Genomic DNA, 20,562 nt, shown 5'->3' on the forward strand with positions numbered 1-20,562 from the left:
AGCATTACTCTAGATGAAGCTGAATCAGGCAGTTATCATGCATCAAACTTGCTCAAAAGCCTGGAGATTTCCCCTTAATTACTTGTGATTTTATTTGCAAATACCGTTAAAGTGTAATCAAGCAGTCACTTTCCAGGGTCGTTAAGAACTTGCTGGTTTAGGGATGTATCGCTGGAACTCCATTAAAAATGACTCCAGTAACATGGTTTCCATGAAACTAGACATCATTACATCAAAACAGGATTTGAATATAATGAAATGATCAAATGAAAGCAATGCATTTTTTACAAAGGAGGTATTTTTCAACACACTTGGTTCTGATAAATTCAATCAAAGGCAACTTAAAAACAGTAAGAAAAGCAGAAATTCTAACATTGGAAACAGAGCCTTAAAACAAATGCAATCATAGCACTGCATGGAAATTTAATGATGATGGGTTTTGGTGAAATTCAAAAAAATATATACATCATATGAGGATGTTTTCTAAAATAATGGTTTTACTGTTTTGCTCTATTACTCTCTTTACAAAAGGAGAAGCATAATAGTCAAATATCATGCCATTTCCACTTGTCTGTTTACTGATAATTTTGTGGTGAAAAGGGGTGACATCTGTATCGGTGAATACTCCTAAACACATTTTAAGATAATAAAAAACACTTTGTTCTTAGAGCTCATCTTAAGTCACATCTACTCAAGTGCACTTTACTATTATTTTAGAAACAAATCTCAGGCAATCTATTTAATCCAGATCTAGTATATTATCATTTTTGATGACACTATTTCCATTTAGCAGTCTTTCCCCCCTCTAAAATATGCTGCTATTTTGACACAAACAGCTTGCTGCACTTAAAGATTTTACTAATAAAACATAATGTTGCCTTAGATATTATGACTGCCACAGCTGAACTGACTTGTCAAATCAATCCTAATATGGCTCCCACAGGCACATAAAAACCTTATTTAGCTATCAGTTATCCTAATCACTTTGTTCAGTTTAAGAATGCAATACTTCAAGACCAGCTCCTATTTATACATATATGCCTAACCATTTAATAAAGTCTTGATTTATATAAATTCTTGTTTAAAAAAACACAAAACAATTTTAAAGATGCAATGTTTCATCAAGTGTATTGTTGTTGGTATTCTCCCAAATAAATATGTTAATGCATTGAATAGGGGCAAAGAAATGTACCCAAAAGAAGCAATACATTAAAAGCCAAAAGCCACAAGAGAAAAATCTGGGCCATTTGATTATAAACCGATTGAAATCATTCACCAGCTTCAATCAGATATATTCTTTTATGTGACAAGTTAGATATTTCATGCAAATAAGAAAAAATATAACTCACTAGTACCTTAAAATGGTGCAACAGAAATTATGTAGAAAATATCCATAGACATATAAAAATATCTTCAGGATAAAATCTTGCATTGGATTTAACAATTTATATTCACTCTACTGTGAGAAACCCACCTTTGTCTCCTCTTGTTTAAAATTGTTGTTGAATATTTGAGCTACTGTTTCAAATGAAATGGTGAGAGGTAACATGAAATTTTCAAATTCATCTTCATCTTCACCTATCAGGAAAAATAAGGGTCATAATAGTTTAAAAAGCACATTACTGTGGATACACTACAACTGACTTAAAAATACTCCCCAGAAAGAATTAAAAGCTAGGGATGCCATGCCTATGTAAAGTTTTATACTCACACTATTTTTTAACCCATTTTATACTATGATTTTTTTCTTTCTCCTCTGGACCAAATGGGACAGCGAAATTACTTACCAGCATCCTGCTTTCTCTGGCTCTTATTGGCTTACTAAAGGCTAGGCTTGAGGCAGAGGAGCCCAAAGCATTTGGGCCACAAGATACTTTCAAATGCCTCAAGGAAAAAACACAACAATAGCCCCAGAGGAGGAGATTCCCCCTGACCGTGTGTGCTTCAAAATGGCTCAAAATGTCTCTTCCTTAGGTGCCAACCCCTACAGGGCTCTTTAGATCCAGGTGCCCGGATCATTCAAAGTTAATATTTTCCTTTATTTATGCTTTTATTAATTTTTAAATAGACATTAATGGAACCTTTACCCCCTTCATCTGCCACATTTAACATGGTCTCTAGATGGATGATTCTGTTTCAGAGAGCATTCTCTACACGTGTTTACATTCCTCATAAACCTAGACCTCCTTCTCTTTATACAAAGTGGGCTCCCCGAGGCCAGGCCTGAAGTGTGCAGAGAGATTTTCTAGGAAAAATCTTCTTTTTTTTTAAACATCATAAATAGTTTAAGGAGACTGCTGAAGTGACTGAATGCTCAGAAGTCACAAAGGGACTGCTGTTTGGGTTCCCAGTTGGATCCCAAAGTGCAAAAGCCAAGTGCTGTTTTCAAGGTATGCCGTCATATCCTAGACTCATATCGATACAGAAACTATTCCGGGGAATCCCTTTCTGCTGATGGAAAGAGCATTAAGCTTGGGGTTTGGCAAGCTGACACTAAACTGCTAAATGACCAAAGGCAGACCATTTACCCACTCAGGCTCACGGATATGCTATATCCATTAAATGGGGATAATATACTCCCTCACCAACTTACTAATGATCAAAATAAAAGCAAATAAACATTCCCCAAACTAGGCTAATATGATCATTTTATGAAAATGCAGTTTTATCCTATTTTGAAGGTAAAATGACTTTCCCAATGCTATCTTCTTAATCCGTCATCCCCAAGGGGTGCTAACTCACTCTGAGCTCTACTTAAAGTGAGACAGACATCCCTGAGAAATACCACCACACACATTTAACAGAAGGAGAAACAAACAGGTGAGACTTGCCCACGATCACCTAGAGATTCCTGACTCCAGGTCCAATGACTACCCATTGGAAAAGAAACCTTTTTCCTACACAAGGACATTAATTAGCTTCAGGAAAGCAAAAACCACAAATGTTACATAATATGCAACTGTAAATTATTATCTAGAAGAAATAAAAAGGCATCTTACGCTAAAAAAGCAAATCCAAGAGACGTGTGAAACAGCATGGCCTAGTGGAAAGAATATGGACCTGGGAGACAGGGGACCTGGGTTCTAATCTCGACTCTGCCACTTAACCGCAGTGTGACCTTGGGCACGTAATTTAATTTCTCTGTGCCTCAGTTCCCTCTTCTGCAAAATGGGGATTCAATACCTGTGCTTCCTCTTACTTAGAATGTGAGCCCCTTGAGCGACCTGATTATTTTGTATCTAGCCAAACACTTAGTATACTGTTTAGCATATAGTGAGCATTTAACAAATACTACAATTATTACTGTTACTATTTCACCTATAATTTTTTCACATGCAGAATACTATACTGTCCAAGTAGGGTATGCTTGTAACCAAATCACTAGGAAAAAAAGATTGAAATTATCATTCCTCACACACTTCTTTTTGCCAAATAACATTAGTATGATGTTTTCAGTTTCACCAGAATAGAAAGCTTTTAAAAAGAAAATGCTGGTATACCTGACAGTAAGCTTGTTAACAGAAGGGACTGTGTCTGCTAATTCTGTTGTATTGTACTTCCCGAGTGCTTAGTACAGTGCTCCGCTCATAGTAAGCACTCAATACCATTGACTGATTGACTGATAAGGACTACGGCATCAGTAACAGAATATTTCTTTTCAAGAACACTAATTACCATGTGTTCCCAGGGTTGTAACGTTTGCCAATCCTCATTTTAGAAACAAGGGCATTATTAGCAAACTCACATAGATGAAAATACATTTTTCTGAGTTGTCTGCAGTTCCTATTCTGACTGCTTACAGGCATGATGCAAATCTAATTTTCAATATTCCAAAATAAATGAATTATTTTAAGCATTGCAAACTTTTCTTTGCTGCTACCAGTTTCTTGTGTCAGAGATCTAGAATCTCTAATAGTTAAATTCAGTTTCTGAATGAATTTGCCCTGTAAATACTATGGCAGCAGAACGGACAGGAAAAACTCTTCCTTAATTTTGTTGCAGGGAAGAACGCTCAGTTCAAGTACCCAAACCATGCTAACTTGTAGCTTCTGCTCAGCTGCACTGGAATGCTCATGAGATGAATATGTATTAAACCAATATACACTTGGTGTACAGATCCTTCAACAAGGCAAATTAGTCATTACATGGGCTGAATCAATGCTTTCAGAATTGGAGAAGAAGCATGTCCTAGTGGAAAGAGCACAGACTTGGTAGTCAGAAGCCCTGCATTCTAATCCCAGGTCTGTCACCTGTCATGTTACAGTCACTCAAATTCTCTGTGACTCAGGTTCCTCATTTGTAAAATGGGGATCAAGACTGTGAGCCCCATGAGGGACATGGACTGCGCCCAACTGGATTATTTTGTATCTACGCCAGCGCTTAGTACAGTCCATAGTACATAGGAGGTGCTTAACAAGTCTAAAAGTAAAGACTGTTGCATATAATAATACTAATGGTATTTGTTAAACGCTTACTATGTGCCAGGCACAGTTCTAAGCGTTGGGGTGGATACAAGCAAATTGGGTTCACACAGTCCTTGCCCCACGTGGGGCTCACAGTCTCAATCCCCATTTTACAGATGAGGTAACTGCGGCCCAGAGAAGTGAAGTGCTCAAGGTCACACAGCAGATAAATGCTGGAGCCGGGATTAGAATCCATGACCTTCTGACTCCAAGGCCTGTGCTCTATCCAGTATGGCTATGCATGTTCTGAAAATCATTAGGAGCTGAAAAATACAATAGTGGATATACTTTCTGTACGAGTAGGAGATAATCACGGGCAGAGAACGTATATGGTGTTTTTGTTCTCTCCTAAATCCTTCGTACAGTGCCCTGCACACAGTAAGCACTCAGTAATTACAAATGATTGATTAATCAGAGTTGCTGTGATTCAGGCTGTAAAATAGTAGTTGAGAGGCTGAAGGCCAACACCTGTGGATATAAGTCCAGCAAGGAATGAGATGTGCATGTAGGGAGGGTAGGTAGAAGAGAAAGGGATATATATTTACTAACTTTTTTGTTCTGTATGTTATTGGCCCGATAAAATCAGATTGTGAAATAAGGATGGTTCATTTAATATGTGTAGGTTATCATTACTAAGAAACTCCACCATCAACTGCAGCAGCTTTGAAATATGGAGATCAAAAGTAAATGTAGATAATGTGATTCTACCATGAGAATCAGTGTGGCCTAGTGGAAAGAGCACGGGCCTGGGATTCAGAGGTCCTGTGCTCTCATCCAGGCTCCACTATGTACCTGCTCTGTGACCTTAGGTAAGTAACTTAACTTCTCTGTACCTCAGTTCCCTCATCTGCAAAATGGGGATTCAATACCTGTTCTTTTTATTTAGACTATGAGCCCCATATAGGACCTGATGATCTTGTATCTACCCCTGCGCTTAGTACAGTGCTTCCTTGGCACATAATAAGCACTAGCAAATACCATTATTATTATTATTATCACCATGTTTATCAATGGTATTTACTGAGTACCTACTATGAGCAGAGCAATGTATTACATTTGTGGGAGAGTACAACAGAGTTAGTATACCCAATGCCTACCCTTGAGAATTTTACAGTCAAGCAGGGGAGGAATCTACCATGTGATTAATTATTGCCACTTTTTGCAGTTTGGCGGCAGATCTCTGAGAGAATCCCATTGAGAGTCTGTGGCCTAGGAGAGTAGACTTGGTTGATATCTTCTTTCCCTGCTTGAGGGGGCTAGACAAGTTCAAATTGCAGTATTCCTTTTTACCCCCTTTCCTTCTGGCTTATGAACGCGGAACTGCCTTCCTTAAACTCTATTCCATTCCACCACTTCCATTAGGGAGCCTGTCCTCCCTACTCAAATCCAACAGACAATTACTCTCACCCCACTTCAAAGCATTATTGAAGGCACATCTCATCCAACAGGTCTTCCCACTCTAAGCCCCACTTTTCCTCATCTCCCAATCCCTTCTGCATCACTCTGACTTGCTCCCTTTGTTCTTCCCTGCTCCCAGCCCCACAGCACTGAAGTACATATCTGTTATTTATTTATTTGTATTGATGTCTGCCTCTCTGACTCTAGACTGTAAGCCTGTTGTGAGCAGGGAATGTGACTATTCATTGCTGTATGCATCCCAAGTGCTTAGTACAGTGCTCTGCACAAGTAGCGCTTAATAAATACCACTGAATGAATGAATGTCATATTTTCTGTAAAATGTTTTTAAAGGTATGGCCAGGCTTAGTATTTTTAGCATCTGATTAAAACACTAGGTTATGTTTATGTTATACAGGAAAAATGGCTTACATAACAGCTATAGCTTTTTACTTTATATCTAGCATTTTAAGAATGATTAGAAAGCTAATACAATTATTTCCTAAAATCTTGCACATAAGAACTATAAAATACATTCAGAATTGATGGACTCATGTCAAGAATGACAAAAAGCCCTGGACCTGTGTGAAAGAATGAATTATAACAGTGGTTTGTGCAGTACTGCTTGCAACCTCTCTTCCTTACCAGGTATATTTCCACTGGGGCAAGGAGTGAAAAAAGCAAGTAAGTAGGCAAGGGTGCAGGACATTGCAAGATGAAAAATGCATTTATAGTTGAAGTGACTAAAGTATAATTCCAGTGTTGGGATGTAGTGCCATAACCCAACAAGCGGTAGCTTTAGAAGCTGTTGCAGGCTTTGCCGCCTAAGCCAACATGCTATTTTTCAAGAGACCCATTGGGTCTTTCTTCCTCATGAAATATCTGAAAGCTTCATTAAAGAATCATCAGTTGTACTCATTGAGTGCTTGCTTGCTATGTGTGGAGCACTGTAGTACGTACTTGGGAGAGAACAATCTAACAAGGGTTGGTAGATACGTTCCCTGCTCACAATGAGCTTATAGTCTACAGGAGTTATAAGTCCTGCTGGCATTCTCCTATTTGCAGAGCTAGGACTAGAACTAAGTCTAGTATAGATGTAGTGCAGAATAGAATCGGATATCCTGATTCCCTCTTTTTCCTGGACTAACAGCAATTACCCTCTATGAGGTAATACCGTTATAGGGGAAGCTGCATGGCTTAGTGGCAAGAGCAGAGGCTTGGGAGTCAGAGGTTGTGGGTTCTAATCCTGGATCTGCCATCTGTCTGCTGTATGACCTTGGGCAGGTCACTTCACTTCTCTGTGCTTTAGTTCCCTCATCTGTAAAATGGGGAATGAGACTGTCAGCTCCATGTGGGGCTTGGGTCTGTGTCCAACCTGATTGCCTTATATGTACCCCAGCACTCAGAACATTGATTGACATATAGTAAGAGCTTAACAAATATCATTATTATTATTATTATTATATAGCCAATTAGGAAAAAGAGGCAGAAGCTAAAGTCTTGCTCAAGGTTAGCTAAATCAGTGGCAGAAGCAAGATGGCAAGATAGATGCCTTGTGGGCAGGGAACTACCTCTGTTATACAGTAGTCTCCCAAGTGCTTAGTAAAGTGCTCTGCACAAAGTAAGTGTTCAAAAAGTATGATGGATTGATTGATCTTAATCTGAAAAGTTGAGATTGAGGAACTCTAATGGGCCCTACAAATTTGCCAATCAAAACTTGTATGCAATTTAAGTTAAATGGTAAAAGTCACAACTAGATTGGAAAATATCATGAGTCAGATAAGAAAAATCAAAAGCAGTGAAGTCACTCAACATTCTTAAATGCAAAAATAAGGTGAAGACTTGGGAGACACCTGGAAAGGTGAGTTTAGTAAAGAGAATGTTAAATTTACTGTTTCAACCTGCTGGACAAAATGCTGATGAAAATTTGGGTCTTCTCTTGGAGATGATTGTTTACACTTGCTTTTTAAGGGAATCATGTTACCCATAAATGAATCTCAACTCAATCGACAGTATAAACTGACCCTAGCGGAGAACTAAACTACTGACATCAACTTTCAGATTTTACATCAATACAATTTTAAATGTGATGCAAAATATTTCATTTTTTCTGGTTACAGGAGTAAATTTGCTACTCAGACTGTCTTGTTAGGACAGCAGTACTCAAATTCTGCTAGCTGAGCAAGTCAAGGATCTGGTATCTGAACAACAGACAATAGGTGAGGATGGGACATTCATACTCTGAATTACTTATGGACCTTAATTTCCTTTATAGCCTCTACTTGGATTTTCTAATATACCTAAGCAATGTTCCATCTTTGAAATAATTATTTAAACTGGGCCAAGATGATGCTCCAGCAACTTCTAACAAAATGGGATTCCAGGCTCTTGTTTGGTGCAAAATATCAGCAGTATAGTCTAGGCTAGAGCTCTAGGTATAACAAAGCACTGCCTCATTTTAAGGTCCATATAGACCTAAGGATGTTAGTAAATTTCAAGAACGCTAGAGAAGCAGCATGGCCTAGTAGAAAAAGCAAGGACTGGGAGTCAGAGGACCTGGGTTTTAATCCTGGCTCTGCCACTTGCCTGCTCTGTGACCGTGGGCAAGTCACTTCACTATGCCTCAATTTCCTTCACCTGTAAAAGGAGGATTCAATACCTGTTCTCCCTCCTACTTAGACTGTGAGTGCCATGTGGGATAGGGACTGTGTCCAACGTGAATAACTTGGATCTTCCCCAGTGCTTAGAACAATGTGTGGCAAATACCAGAATAATAATGAGTTCTTCCTACTCAAAAGAGAACAACAACACATTCCAACCTTCACAAACTTATAGTTATGAGTCTACACGAGAAGAATTCGTAATTTAACGGGATGATTACAGGGGACTTCACTACCACAGTCAACGATAAATAGTATTTTTGAATACCTATTGTGCGTGCAGCATTATACCAAATACTTGAGTGAGTTCAATAGGAGTAAAAGACTTGGTCCCTGCACTCAATCAGTATCCAATTAAATGAGAGACTTTACAATTTTCAGCTTCACAGCAGCATTTCCAATAATAATAGTGTTTCTTTGCCAGTGAGAAGAATGAAGTTTGGTTCCAAGGGGTACACATGGAAACAGAAGTGCAAGAACAGAGAACAGTACTGGATTTCTGGCAGGTGAATATCTGCTGGCTGATAGAACAGAACAGGGGAGGGTCAATCACTTATATTCACACCTGTATTTTGATTATCACTGTAGCATTTAAGCACCTCACATTGTTAAAACACTGACTGAAATACATATTCCCTGATAGTAAGTCCAAACTTTGGAAGAGGTTACAATATGAATACATTGCACCAAGACATTAAATGGTCTCCTAGTGGGCTGACCCCCTCTCAGGGTCACATCTGGAGAGTTTCCAGTACTCTACTAGTCACAACTACAGTAGGGAGAGTCAAGCAGAGGCATATCCATTCCATTCCTAGCTTGGGCAGTGGCTAATGAGTGTAAGGCAATCTGCTATAAGTCAAAACTCACCTGTGCTGGGCAGCAGGGGTATGGAAGAGAGTTGAGGGCAGAGACTCGTTTACTGCATGGAAGGAGGCAATGGTAAACCACTTCCGTATTTTTACCAAGAAAACTCTATGGATACACTACCGCAACAATTGCAGATGGAAGTGGGGCGTTCTGGGAGAGCTGTGTCTATGGCGTCACTATGGGTCAGGCGTGACTCAACAGCACAACACAACAACAAGTGAGGCCCCTTTCAAAGTGCCTAACATATGATCAGTGAGTAACTTTAGGTCCTGAGATAACTGGGTTCCTTATCATCCCTATTTCATATTGTGAGGGAGCAGATAAGGAGGATAAGTCCTGGATTATCTTCTGAGATGATGATGATGATGATGATGGCATTTGTTAAGCGCTATGTGCAGAGCACTGTTCTAAGCGCTGGGGGGATACATTGAAAACTATCAATGTCATTCCATGAGAACCCTTTATTCATTCATTCAATCATATTCATTGAGCGCTTACTGTGTGCAGAGCACTGTACTAAGCGCTTGGGAAGTACAAGTTGGTAAAATATAGAGACGGTCCGTACCCAATAGCGGGTTTACAGTCTAGAACGGGGAGACACACAGTAAAACAACACATAGTAACAAAATAAAATAAATAGAATAGTAAATATGTACGAGAGAATAGTAAATATGTACAAGATCTTTATTATTTATTATTTACTATGTATCTTTATTATTATAAAGATGATTGAATGAACGAATGAATGCTTCTCCAATGGGGATGACGACTGTAAGCCCTGCCATGGGAAAGGGATTGTGTCCAGCCTGATGCCCTTGTATCCACTTCGGTGCTTAGAACAGCGCTTGGCACAAAGTAAGCGCTTAACAAATATCATCATTATTATTATTATTATTTTATAAAGACGATTGAATGAACGAATGAATGTTTCTCCAATGGGGATGAAGACTGTGAGCCCTACTGTGGGAAAGGGACTGTGTCCAGCCTGATGGCCTTGTATCCACTTCGGCGCTTAGAACAGTGCTTGGCACAGAGTAAGCGCTTAACAAATACCATCATAAGTATTATTATTCATTATGTAAGCTCTCCTTCATAAAATAAAATCTCCCCAAATTCCACTATTCCTTCAGGTCCTCTCAGCTCTCCATCCTTAAAACCAGGTAAGTTTCAAAACTCAGATCTGGACTTAATGGGATACCTTCTGCCTACAAAGCCAGTTAATTAGTCTTAATGATCTCATTACAGAGTCTAAGTATCTCCAGCTGTTTCTTCATCTAAACTGTCTCTTTTTGATAGGCAGTCTCCAACTAGTCTTGGGCAAAGGTGACAGCAGTCCACGTTGACTCCATCATTCCTTGCAACATCTACTAACACCGACCAGGACCCTACCCTGAAAAATCTTACAAAAATGGACTGAGGAAACAATCACCAACAGCATTTTGAGTACCTCTTGTGTGTACAGAATACTGTACTGGGGACTTGGAAAGCAAGAAGCTAATATTTTTCTTTAACATACAATGAGGAACCTAAAGGACACATTTCCTACTCCAAGCTATGTTTTGATAGTAACAACCAGAAAAACAAAGCAAAATTTACATTTGACTTATTCATATCTTATAACATTATGAACACATATTGCAAGTAATCAGGAAGCTGTCAGTAGCTATCACGTTTCTGAACAAAAATTGAAAAAAATCACAGCCCCAGAAAAATCAATTAAAAAAATAACTCCCTAAATAATCAAGGATCTCCCTACCATCCAGCCACCAGCAAATAGAAAAGTTTACAATGTTAAGGAGCGAGATATACAGATAGTGGGTGGGTGGGTGAGAGGTGTATGTGTGTGTAAAATATGATGACACTGTAACCATGCAAAAACTGTGAAAACTATTATGGAATTTTAATTTCCAAATTGAAAGTTATGACAAATGGGAGTAAGTAGCAACCATCTGCTCAATCTTTTAGACTAAAGCACTAGAACTGTGTCGCGGAGCAACAGGGTCAAAGATATGCACATTCTCCAAAACAATAGAGAACAAAAATAGAAAAAATTTAATGAAGGGGCATGATCTGTCATTTATTTTAATATCTGTCTCCCAGACCATAAACTCTTTGTGGGCAGGGATCGTTTCTACCAATTTGATTGTATTGTTCCCTCCCAAGCACTTTGTAATGCTGCTCTGCACCAAGTGCTTGATAAATACTACTGATTGATTCATTGGCTGATTGAAATAAAATGATGAGATTGATATGGGGAAAAAAAAGGAAAGCTACTCAGAACCCGGAGAAGTGGGAAATGTGAAGAGTAGGATGGAAAATAAATAGGAACAGTACGCTCTTAATGGAGACGGGGAATCATCTACAAAGGATGAAGGCACATCTCCTCTGAGGCCTTACCTAAGTCCGCCTTTCCTCTTCTCCCACTCCCCTCTGCGTCACCCTGACCTGCTCCCTTTATTCACCCCCGACCCAGCTCCACAGCACTTGTGTATATAACTGTAACTCATTTATTTATTTATTCACATTGTCTGTCTCCCCCTCTAGACTGTAAGCTCGTTGTGGGCAGGGAATGTGTCCATTTATTGTTGTACTGTACTCTCCCAAGCGCTTAGTACAGTGCTTTGCACACAGTAAGTGCTCAATAAATATGACATTGATTGATAGGAGGGGAAAAATGTCTTCAAATGTATAAAGATCATTTTAAAATATGTGTTAACTACAATAAGACCAAGAGTTTTCTGAACACTGCCACTCTATTACCAAGGAATAGAAATATTATAAACCACAAGGAAACAGTTTTGAAATTAGTATTACTGTAACCCTTTTCAAAATATATCCGTGAAGGCATTTTTCAGAAAAGCTTTTATGCAACTTATTTCTTTATATATATTCCAAGAGAGATGGGGGCTAGCAGTAGACACATTCTATTTTCATATTACTCTGATTTGAAGTAGCATTATATAACATTCAAGTAATGGCAATTAATGCCATTAATTAAAGTCAATGCCAAGTAATATAATGGCATTGATTATTAAATCCACCACGGCAATCAATGATATTGGGTTTTCCACAAAGAGGAAAAACTCTTTTTTCTAGCTCTTTTCATTTTTTTTCCATTTGCAGCTGAATTCACTCATGTTCATATTAAACCAAAAAGAATGTTTCTATCACACTGAAGTATTTCATACTAAACAACACCCTGGAGATTCTTCATTGACTGGCTTGGGTAATACTATCTTTCTTTTAGTTTATTAGTTTGACAAAGATAATTTAAAAGCAATCTAGGGAACTTCAAATGATTTTTGGAAGGGCTAAAACTATTTGTACAAAGGATTGATCATCCAGCTTGCTTTGCATACATAGAGCTTCCTGAGAAAGCCTCCAGCAATGTACTTGAAAAGTATGAGACAACATAAAATGGAAAAAAATAGAAAAATAAAAATTCAATTGATTCATAAAAGTAACATATTTTGCAACCCTTAAAAATACTGTTAATGATATTGGTAGGGGTGCAAACTTGTTTTTGTTCCTTATTTGAGAAATTTTTTTTGTTTGTTTCTATAGTAACCTTGAGCCAAAGACTGATTTGGTAAAATGATACCACAGCTTATTGCCAAAAAGGGCCCATATTCATTAGAAATACAACCTGGGGCACATAGGGTCTAATTAAATTCATACAAAATACAAATTATTGAATGGAAACCAAAATGCATTTCAAAGTAAATATCAATTAATGTGACACCCAATTTCTTTTGCCTTTTCTAATCACTCTGATGAGCATGACATACACAAAGCGTGTTACATTTACATTTCAAGATTCAATTATAATGCATTTTATATTTTAATCCAAAAATGATAGCCACTGATTTACTCACAAGACAGATACTTTTATTTTAATTTAATCTCTCAAAAATAAATCATGGATATGAAAAGGTTCCTTAATGATTTTCCACATTTTAATTTTCAAAAGATTATCCTGATCATCTTAATGACTGTATTCATATTTCATTTTAGTTCATTCAAATCACGAGTAGCTGCTTTTCTTTGAGTATGAAGATTAGTCCTATTTGAGATTTTAAAATGATAAACCTTCTTTTTTTTTTTTCTTTTTTGCCACATACTCGTTCATGTGCTCCCGGTATAAAAATGATAAAACTGTACTGCTGAACAATTTCACATTTGACATCTTAAAATGACAGACCCTGAATTCAGAGAATGAGCCCAACAAAAGAATGAACTGGGAACAGAATTCAGAAGACGAATGACGAAGGTCTGAGCAGCACAGACCTAGTAGGTATACGTAACCAATTTGGGAAGCAGCTCACTATTGCTCCCAGATTTTGAGAGTCCCCAGCCAAAGCAGTCGGCTTCTGGAAGTTTGCAGGTACAGCTGGCTCTATGCATTAGTGTTGTTGTATAGGTGGTTACTTAGCACTTTGGTGGGTGCTCTATGTTCATTTCAAACAACTATGCATCTTTTGCTTTAATGAGTCACTCATTAAGGTGAAAGGAGCTCTGATAATATATACGGGAATCAGCAGAGCAACTTAATTCATATTAAATGGAGCAATGGGGCACATCTCCCTGCAATTTGAGAAATGAAAAATACACGATCTAACTTTGAATGCCTAAGAAAAGATTTCTCTGTATAATACAATTTCAATTTCTTTTTCATCCTGATTAGATTTTAAATGCTTACCACGGTTGATGACAGTATTATGTTCTGGGGAATACATTACTCCTCTTCTAGTACAACACTTACTTACTGAAGTTCTTGTGAACAGTAACAGTTTTTAACTATTTACTCTCCATCGATTTATCTTCTACCTCTGCTACTTAATGACTGAACCCATTACATTGTTTTTGATGGCAGCCATAGGGATAAGGGATGCCTACTGGCTACAGTAGTAGTAACAGTCTTTATTAAATGCCTGCAGTTTGCATAATACTGTACTAAGTATGGGGCAAAAATATACACATATGAATTAGATGCAGGTCCTGACCCCAGGGAGCTCACAGCGCTTGAAGAAACCTATTAGATGGTTGCTACCATCACGGACAAAACAAATTGTTGGGTGTCGCAGTTAGGGGCTTATGTGCCTGGGAGGTATTTCCAGCCCCTCTCCTCCACTTTGGTTGTCTCTCCAGATCCCAACACCACCTTGGTAGGTGTCCATAACTAAGGCAAGTAGCTGCTAGCTAGTCAAATATTCATAAAATGGCAGTCCAGCTAATGAAAATTCCTGAAATAGTTTATGATACAGGCTACTTAGGATTCCACGAATCCTAGACAGTGGAAACACTGGAAAGCAGGGGGTAGAGGTGTACAAAGAAACTATGGTGTAGCTCTCCCCGGGTCTGGTCCTGGCAAAGGCCAACGGGTGGAAGATGGGTGTGGAGGATGCAAAACTCTGTCATTCACTGAGATATTCCAGTTGCCTGGGGGACCAGATGAGTGGGTTTTGCATGCCTAGTTTACACTGTTCAAATATTTATAGACAGTTATCTTTGCCTCCAGCCTTACTTGTCACTTAGCCAAGTTATACGTACATAGTTCTTTTAATCTTTCCTTGGAAATCAATCCCTTTAGCTCTTTAATCATTCTTGTAGCTTTGCTTCTCTCTGAGCTTTCTGTAGCTTGTCTTTCTTATGCTTTATTTCTCTGCATCGTAATAAAACATTCAGGATTTGGAAGGACCATCACACACAGCAGAGTGCCACTTTAAAAGCAGAGACTGTGTTTTTTGCTTCTACCGTAGTTCAGAACTCTGCATAGAGCAGGCACCCAAGTGATGGTGATGATATTCAGAATTAATTTATTCATCATCCTTTCTTTTTGTATTTTATGTAGTTTCACAATTAAAGTGAAGGAGCCAAAGATGTTTTGTAAGAAATCGATATGTGATAAGGAAAAGGAAGACTAAGCTTCCAGTACCAATACATAACATTACACTTTGCTGTTCCATTCCTCTCACTTCCTAGTCTCACTGCCTCCTGCCTGACCAACATGGAAGAAGAGCTCTCTTGTCTTGTAGGAACTGGGTGGGAACTAGCAGAGACCTATGCTTAGCAGAGACCAAGCACTTAGTACAGTGCTCTGCACACAGTAAGTGCTCAATAAATACGATTGATGATGATGATGATACGTGGCCTGGGGAACCCGGAAGGCAGAGAAAGCTAGAGTTCTTGTCTCCCGCCAGATTAGTTTGAAGGCTGAAGGGGTTACTGTGCTTTGTAAACAGAGATTGGGCCTGGAACCAAGAGGAGTGTGAGAACTCCTCCCTCCACGAACTGTGTTTAGCTACCTGGCATATATGGTTATCTTGGATTGTTGATTTTTTTTTTATGGTTATTCTGCCTTCCACTATTACTGTTCTATTTGTTTCTTCCTAATTAGGCTGTTAGCCCCAATGGGGCAAGTGACTGCTTAGCACAGTGTCTTCCACAAAAGAAGCCCGATGTGTACCATAACCACTAAGCTATTAGAATGAGGTTAACTGTGGCATGTTTTAAGTGCTTACTATACACCAGGCACTGTACTGAGCGCTGGAGTGGATACAAGTAAATCAGGGTGGACACAATCCCAGTACCATGTGGGACTCACAATCTCAATCCTCATTTTACAGGTGAGGTAACTAAACCACAGAGAAGTGAAGTGACTTGCCCAAATGTCACACAGCTGACAAGTGGAGCCAGGATTAGAACCTGGGTCCTTCTGACTCCTAAGCCTGTCCTCTATCCACTACGTCAAAGATGCGGCAGTTATTGGGCAGATTATCTATCCAAATTTGGTGGCAATGGAGCAGTCACAGTGCCATTTTCTGCTCTCTCCTCGACCCCCTCCAGTCTGGCTTCCATCCCCTACATTCCACGGAAACTGCCCTCTCAAAGGTCACCAATGACCTCCTGCTTGCCAAATCCAACGGCTCATACTCTATCCTAATCCTCCTCGACCTCTCAGCTGCCTTCGACACTGTGGACCACCCCCTTCTCCTCAACACGCTATCCAACCTTGGCTTCACAGACTCCATCCTCTCCTGGTTCTCCTCATCTCTCCAGTCCTTCATTCTCAATCTCTTTTGCAGGTTCCTCCTCCCCCTCCCATCTCCTTACTGTGGGGGTTCCCCAAGGTTCAGTTCTTGGTCCCCTTCTGTTCTCGATCTACACTCTCTCCCTTGGTGACCTCATTCGCTCCCATGGCTTCAACTATCATCTCTACGCTGATGACACCCAAATCTACATCTCTGCCCCTGCTCTCTCCCCCTCCCTCCAGGCTGGCATCTCCTCCTGCCTTCAGGACGTCTCCATCTGGATGTCTGCCCGCCACCTAAAACTCAACATGTCCAAGACTGAACTCCTTGTCTTCCCTCCCAAACCCTGCCCTCTCCCTGACTTTCCCATCACTGTTGACGGCACTACCATCCTTCCCATCTCACAAGCCCGCAACCTTGGTGTTATCCTCGACTCCGCTCTCTCATTCACCCCTCACATCCAAACTGTCACCAAAACCTGCCGGTCTCAGCTCTGCAACATTGCCAAGATCTGCCCTTTCCTCTCCATCCAAACTGCTACCCTGCTCGTTCAAGCTCTCATCCTGTCCCGTCTGGACTACTGCATCAGCCTTCTCTCTGATCACCCATCCTCGTGTCTCTCCCCACTTCAATCCATACTTCATGCTGCTGCCCGGATTGTCTTGGTCCAGAAATGATGCTCTGGGCATGTTACTCCCCTCCTCAAAAATCTTCAGTGGCTACCAATCAATCTGCACATCAGGCAGAAACTCCTCACCCTCGGCTTCAAGGCTGTCCATCACCTCGCCCCCTCCTACCTCACCTCCCTTCTCTCCTTCTACAGCCCAGCCTGCACCCTCCGCTCCTCTGCCACTAATCTCCTCACCATGCCTCGTTCTCGCCTGTCCCGCCATCGACCCCCAGCCCACGTCATCCCCCTGCCCTGGAATGCCCTCCCTTTGCCCATCCGCCAAGCTAGCTCTCTTCCTCCCTTCAAGGCCCTGAGAGCTCAGCTCCTCCAGGAGGCCTTCCCAGACTGAGCCCCCTCCTTCCTCTGCTCCTCGTTCCCCTCTCCATCCCCACCGTCTTACCTCCTTCCCTTCCCCACAGCACCTGTACATATGTATATATGTTTTTACATATTTATTACTCTATTTATGTATTTATTTATTTTATTTGTACATATCTATACATATCTATTCTGTTTATTTTATTTTGTTAATATGTTTGGTTTTGTTCTCCGTCTCTCCCTTCTAGACTGTAAGCCCACTGTTGGGTAGGGACTGTCTCTATATGTTGCCGACTTGTACTTCCCAAGCGCTTAGTACAGTGCTCTGCACACAGTAAGCGCTCAATAAATATGATTGATTGATTGATGTTGCCAACTTGTACTTCCCAAGCACTTAGTACAGTGCTCTGCACACAGTAAGCGCTCAATAAATACGATTGATTGATTGATTGATTGCAGTCAGACATTTTTATTGCCCTTTTACTTCACCTTTTAGGTTTTCCTGATCCAGTTTTCTTCACGAACAGATGTAGAACTGAAAGATCAATAGAAGTGCTATTTGAGGGGAAAAACACAGCCTGGTTGACCAAAGATATTGCTCTTGGGACTGAAAGTAGTAAGCAAGACTGAAAACTGAAAGATGATGTTTAAAATGGCAAATGATCTCAAAAGCTAATAAGTGACATATGGTATCTGAGTGGTTTTCAGGAGCATTGATACTTTTAATTTTTGAACTGAACATCTGAACCTTGTCAATACCTTATTAAATGGATAGTGTATTAGTTATCTTACCTAGATCTACCATGAGGAGGCGAGTAAGAGCTGTATAAAATGTTGTTCGGCATCTAAGGTCACTGAGACTGTAATTGTCACTGACACCCAAAAAGGGGAAGTGTTCACTCTAAAACAAAACAAAACAAAACAAAACAACCAAAAAGACATAAAAAATTCAAATGCCTTCCCAAACCATGAATAAGTTCTGAGCCATTAATTAGATAATAAACTTACAGTATGGTTTTGAAGCATGAATTTCACAGCATCTATTTTCACAAGTTTTTTTAAAAGGATATACGTAATAGAAGTTAAGGATTTTTTTGGTAAGGGAAAGATACTATTAAATTCCCCACATATTTGTCTTTATTATAATTTAATTCTCTTTTTAAGAAATGGCAAAAAGCCCACAATACTACCTTCTAGTGTCTAAAAATAAGCATTATTTCAAAAAGGTATACAATATAGAGATGATTTTTATTCTATCAGAGGGGTAATCCATTATTAAACATTTCAATTACTTTTCATATAGATATTCTAGTCATGAAAGGGACGATTGAATTTTATAATTAAGATATGAATTCTATTAGCATTAGTGTCACGATGGTGGAAAATTAAAACTGACCCATTACAAATTTTGGAGGATACTTTAAACATTTTTACTTAATAATTTTACCATAAAAATAATAAAAGACCCAGAATGGGCTATCAAGAGAAAGAAGATTTATTCAACTCTAACCCAAGGTGTTGGGAATAATTCTAAGGGAGGCCCAATCCTAGGAGATCAGAAGGTTTCAGAGTTCATGTTAAATTGCATGTTATCTAGTGACAAGGCACATTAAAGATTTTAAAATGTTATGCTCTAAGCCAGAGTACATGTTCCCCAGAGAGCACTTCAAGGATTTCGGGAGACATGGCAATGAGTATAGCAGCAGCCACATCAGGTAAGAAGAAGAGAAAAAGATTCCATACCCATTCTCCCTCATACTTAGATGGTAAACTCCATGTAGGAGAGGAACTGTGTCCAACCTGATAAACTTGTACCTATCCCAGCACTCAGAACACTGCTTGACACATAGTAAGCATTTAACAAATACCATTAAAAAAATCCCCAAACCAAAATTGTACCTGCTTCTACTACTGCTGCTACTGCTTCTGATATAATCACGGCAAAAGTCAATCAACAAATCGATGGAGTGTACTGAGCCCTTGCTATGTGCAGAGCACTGTACTAAGCACTTGGGAGAAAACAATAAAAAGCATGAAGCCCAGGAAGCATGAACTATAGAGAAGAGGGAGTGGTGGCAGAAGCAGTGTTTCTTCTTTCTCATTCTGACGGCTGTTGCTCCAGTGTGTGGCATGAAATGACTGCAAGAAAGAGGGCCAGTGGTTAAGGGGCAGTGAGTGGGGAAGGGGCAATATGGGAGGAAGGCACTTGAGGGGGAACTTTGAGACCATCAGGTTCAGTTTCTATAAAAGTTTGAAAAACTTTGTTCGATGCAACGGTGGCTGGAAAATAGGCTTTGAAAAAGATACAGCTGGACCAGGAGGAATAAGCAACTCAAGAATGGACTATGGTGGACAGAGGGGCCAGCCCTGTCACGTTTAGAGTGTATCAAGACCAACACTTTTAGATCTGATGACCTTTCTCACTGTCAATCATTAAATGGAAAATGTTACTCAAATGGTTCAGTAAACAAGAAAAAAAAATCAATAAACTAAGAAATATGTTCAATAATTACCACATACACACTACTTTTCCATTGGATAGTTATAAAAGACAGTGTCTTTGGAAAATGTAAATGTTCCCATTAATAGGAATATTTCTGTCGGTACTTATAATAAACAGCCAGTCCTGTTCTGACATCATAATATTTATAGGTGTGATAAAACAGAATATTCACAGGAAGACTGTAATCTGCTGAAGACATATTTACTGTAAAACCGCATATGTGCTCTTTGAATCAAGGCCAGCTTCATGTATCTTTTAATTATGATCTAAAGAAAATACAATTAAGAATGATTTTGTCTGGTGAGACATAAAAAAGTTGTTCTTTGACATACGACTATTGAAAGCACAATACTGCCAGACAAACTTAAAAAAGAATGGGAGGTGAAGAGGAAAGGTTATCATTTTTTCTTTTAACTTGAATCTCCCTCCCACTTAGACTGTGAGTCCCATGTGGAATAGAGATTGTATCTAACTGATTAACGTGTATCTACCACAGGCCTTAGTGGTTGGCAAATAGTAAGCGCTTAACAAATACCACAGCTACTATTATTATTATTATTACTACTAATAATAATTCATTCCTCTCTGAAGGGTTCTTCTAAGCCAGGCCTTTCAGAAACTTATGCCTTTGGCACAGGTGGTACTTAGTGACTAG

General features: G+C 39.3%; 1 protein-coding gene across 2 annotated transcripts in view; it reads right to left on the reverse strand.

Moving 5' to 3' along the window:
- The window catches only part of RANBP17 (RAN binding protein 17), a 254,874-nt gene that overhangs the window by 70,125 nt on the left and 164,187 nt on the right, over positions 1–20,562 (reverse strand). For both annotated transcript variants that reach the window (XM_038772453.1, XM_038772454.1), the window contains exons 17-19: positions 18,413–18,476; positions 18,197–18,305; positions 1,475–1,578 (exon numbers count right to left, since the gene is read on the reverse strand). In XM_038772453.1, coding sequence (XP_038628381.1) covers positions 1,475–1,578; positions 18,197–18,305; positions 18,413–18,476 — 277 coding nt within the window. The remainder of the gene's footprint in view (positions 1–1,474; positions 1,579–18,196; positions 18,306–18,412; positions 18,477–20,562) is intronic.

This window comes from Tachyglossus aculeatus, chromosome X1 (assembly GCF_015852505.1).
Source record: "Tachyglossus aculeatus isolate mTacAcu1 chromosome X1, mTacAcu1.pri, whole genome shotgun sequence".
Classification (NCBI taxonomy): domain Eukaryota; kingdom Metazoa; phylum Chordata; class Mammalia; order Monotremata; family Tachyglossidae; genus Tachyglossus; species Tachyglossus aculeatus.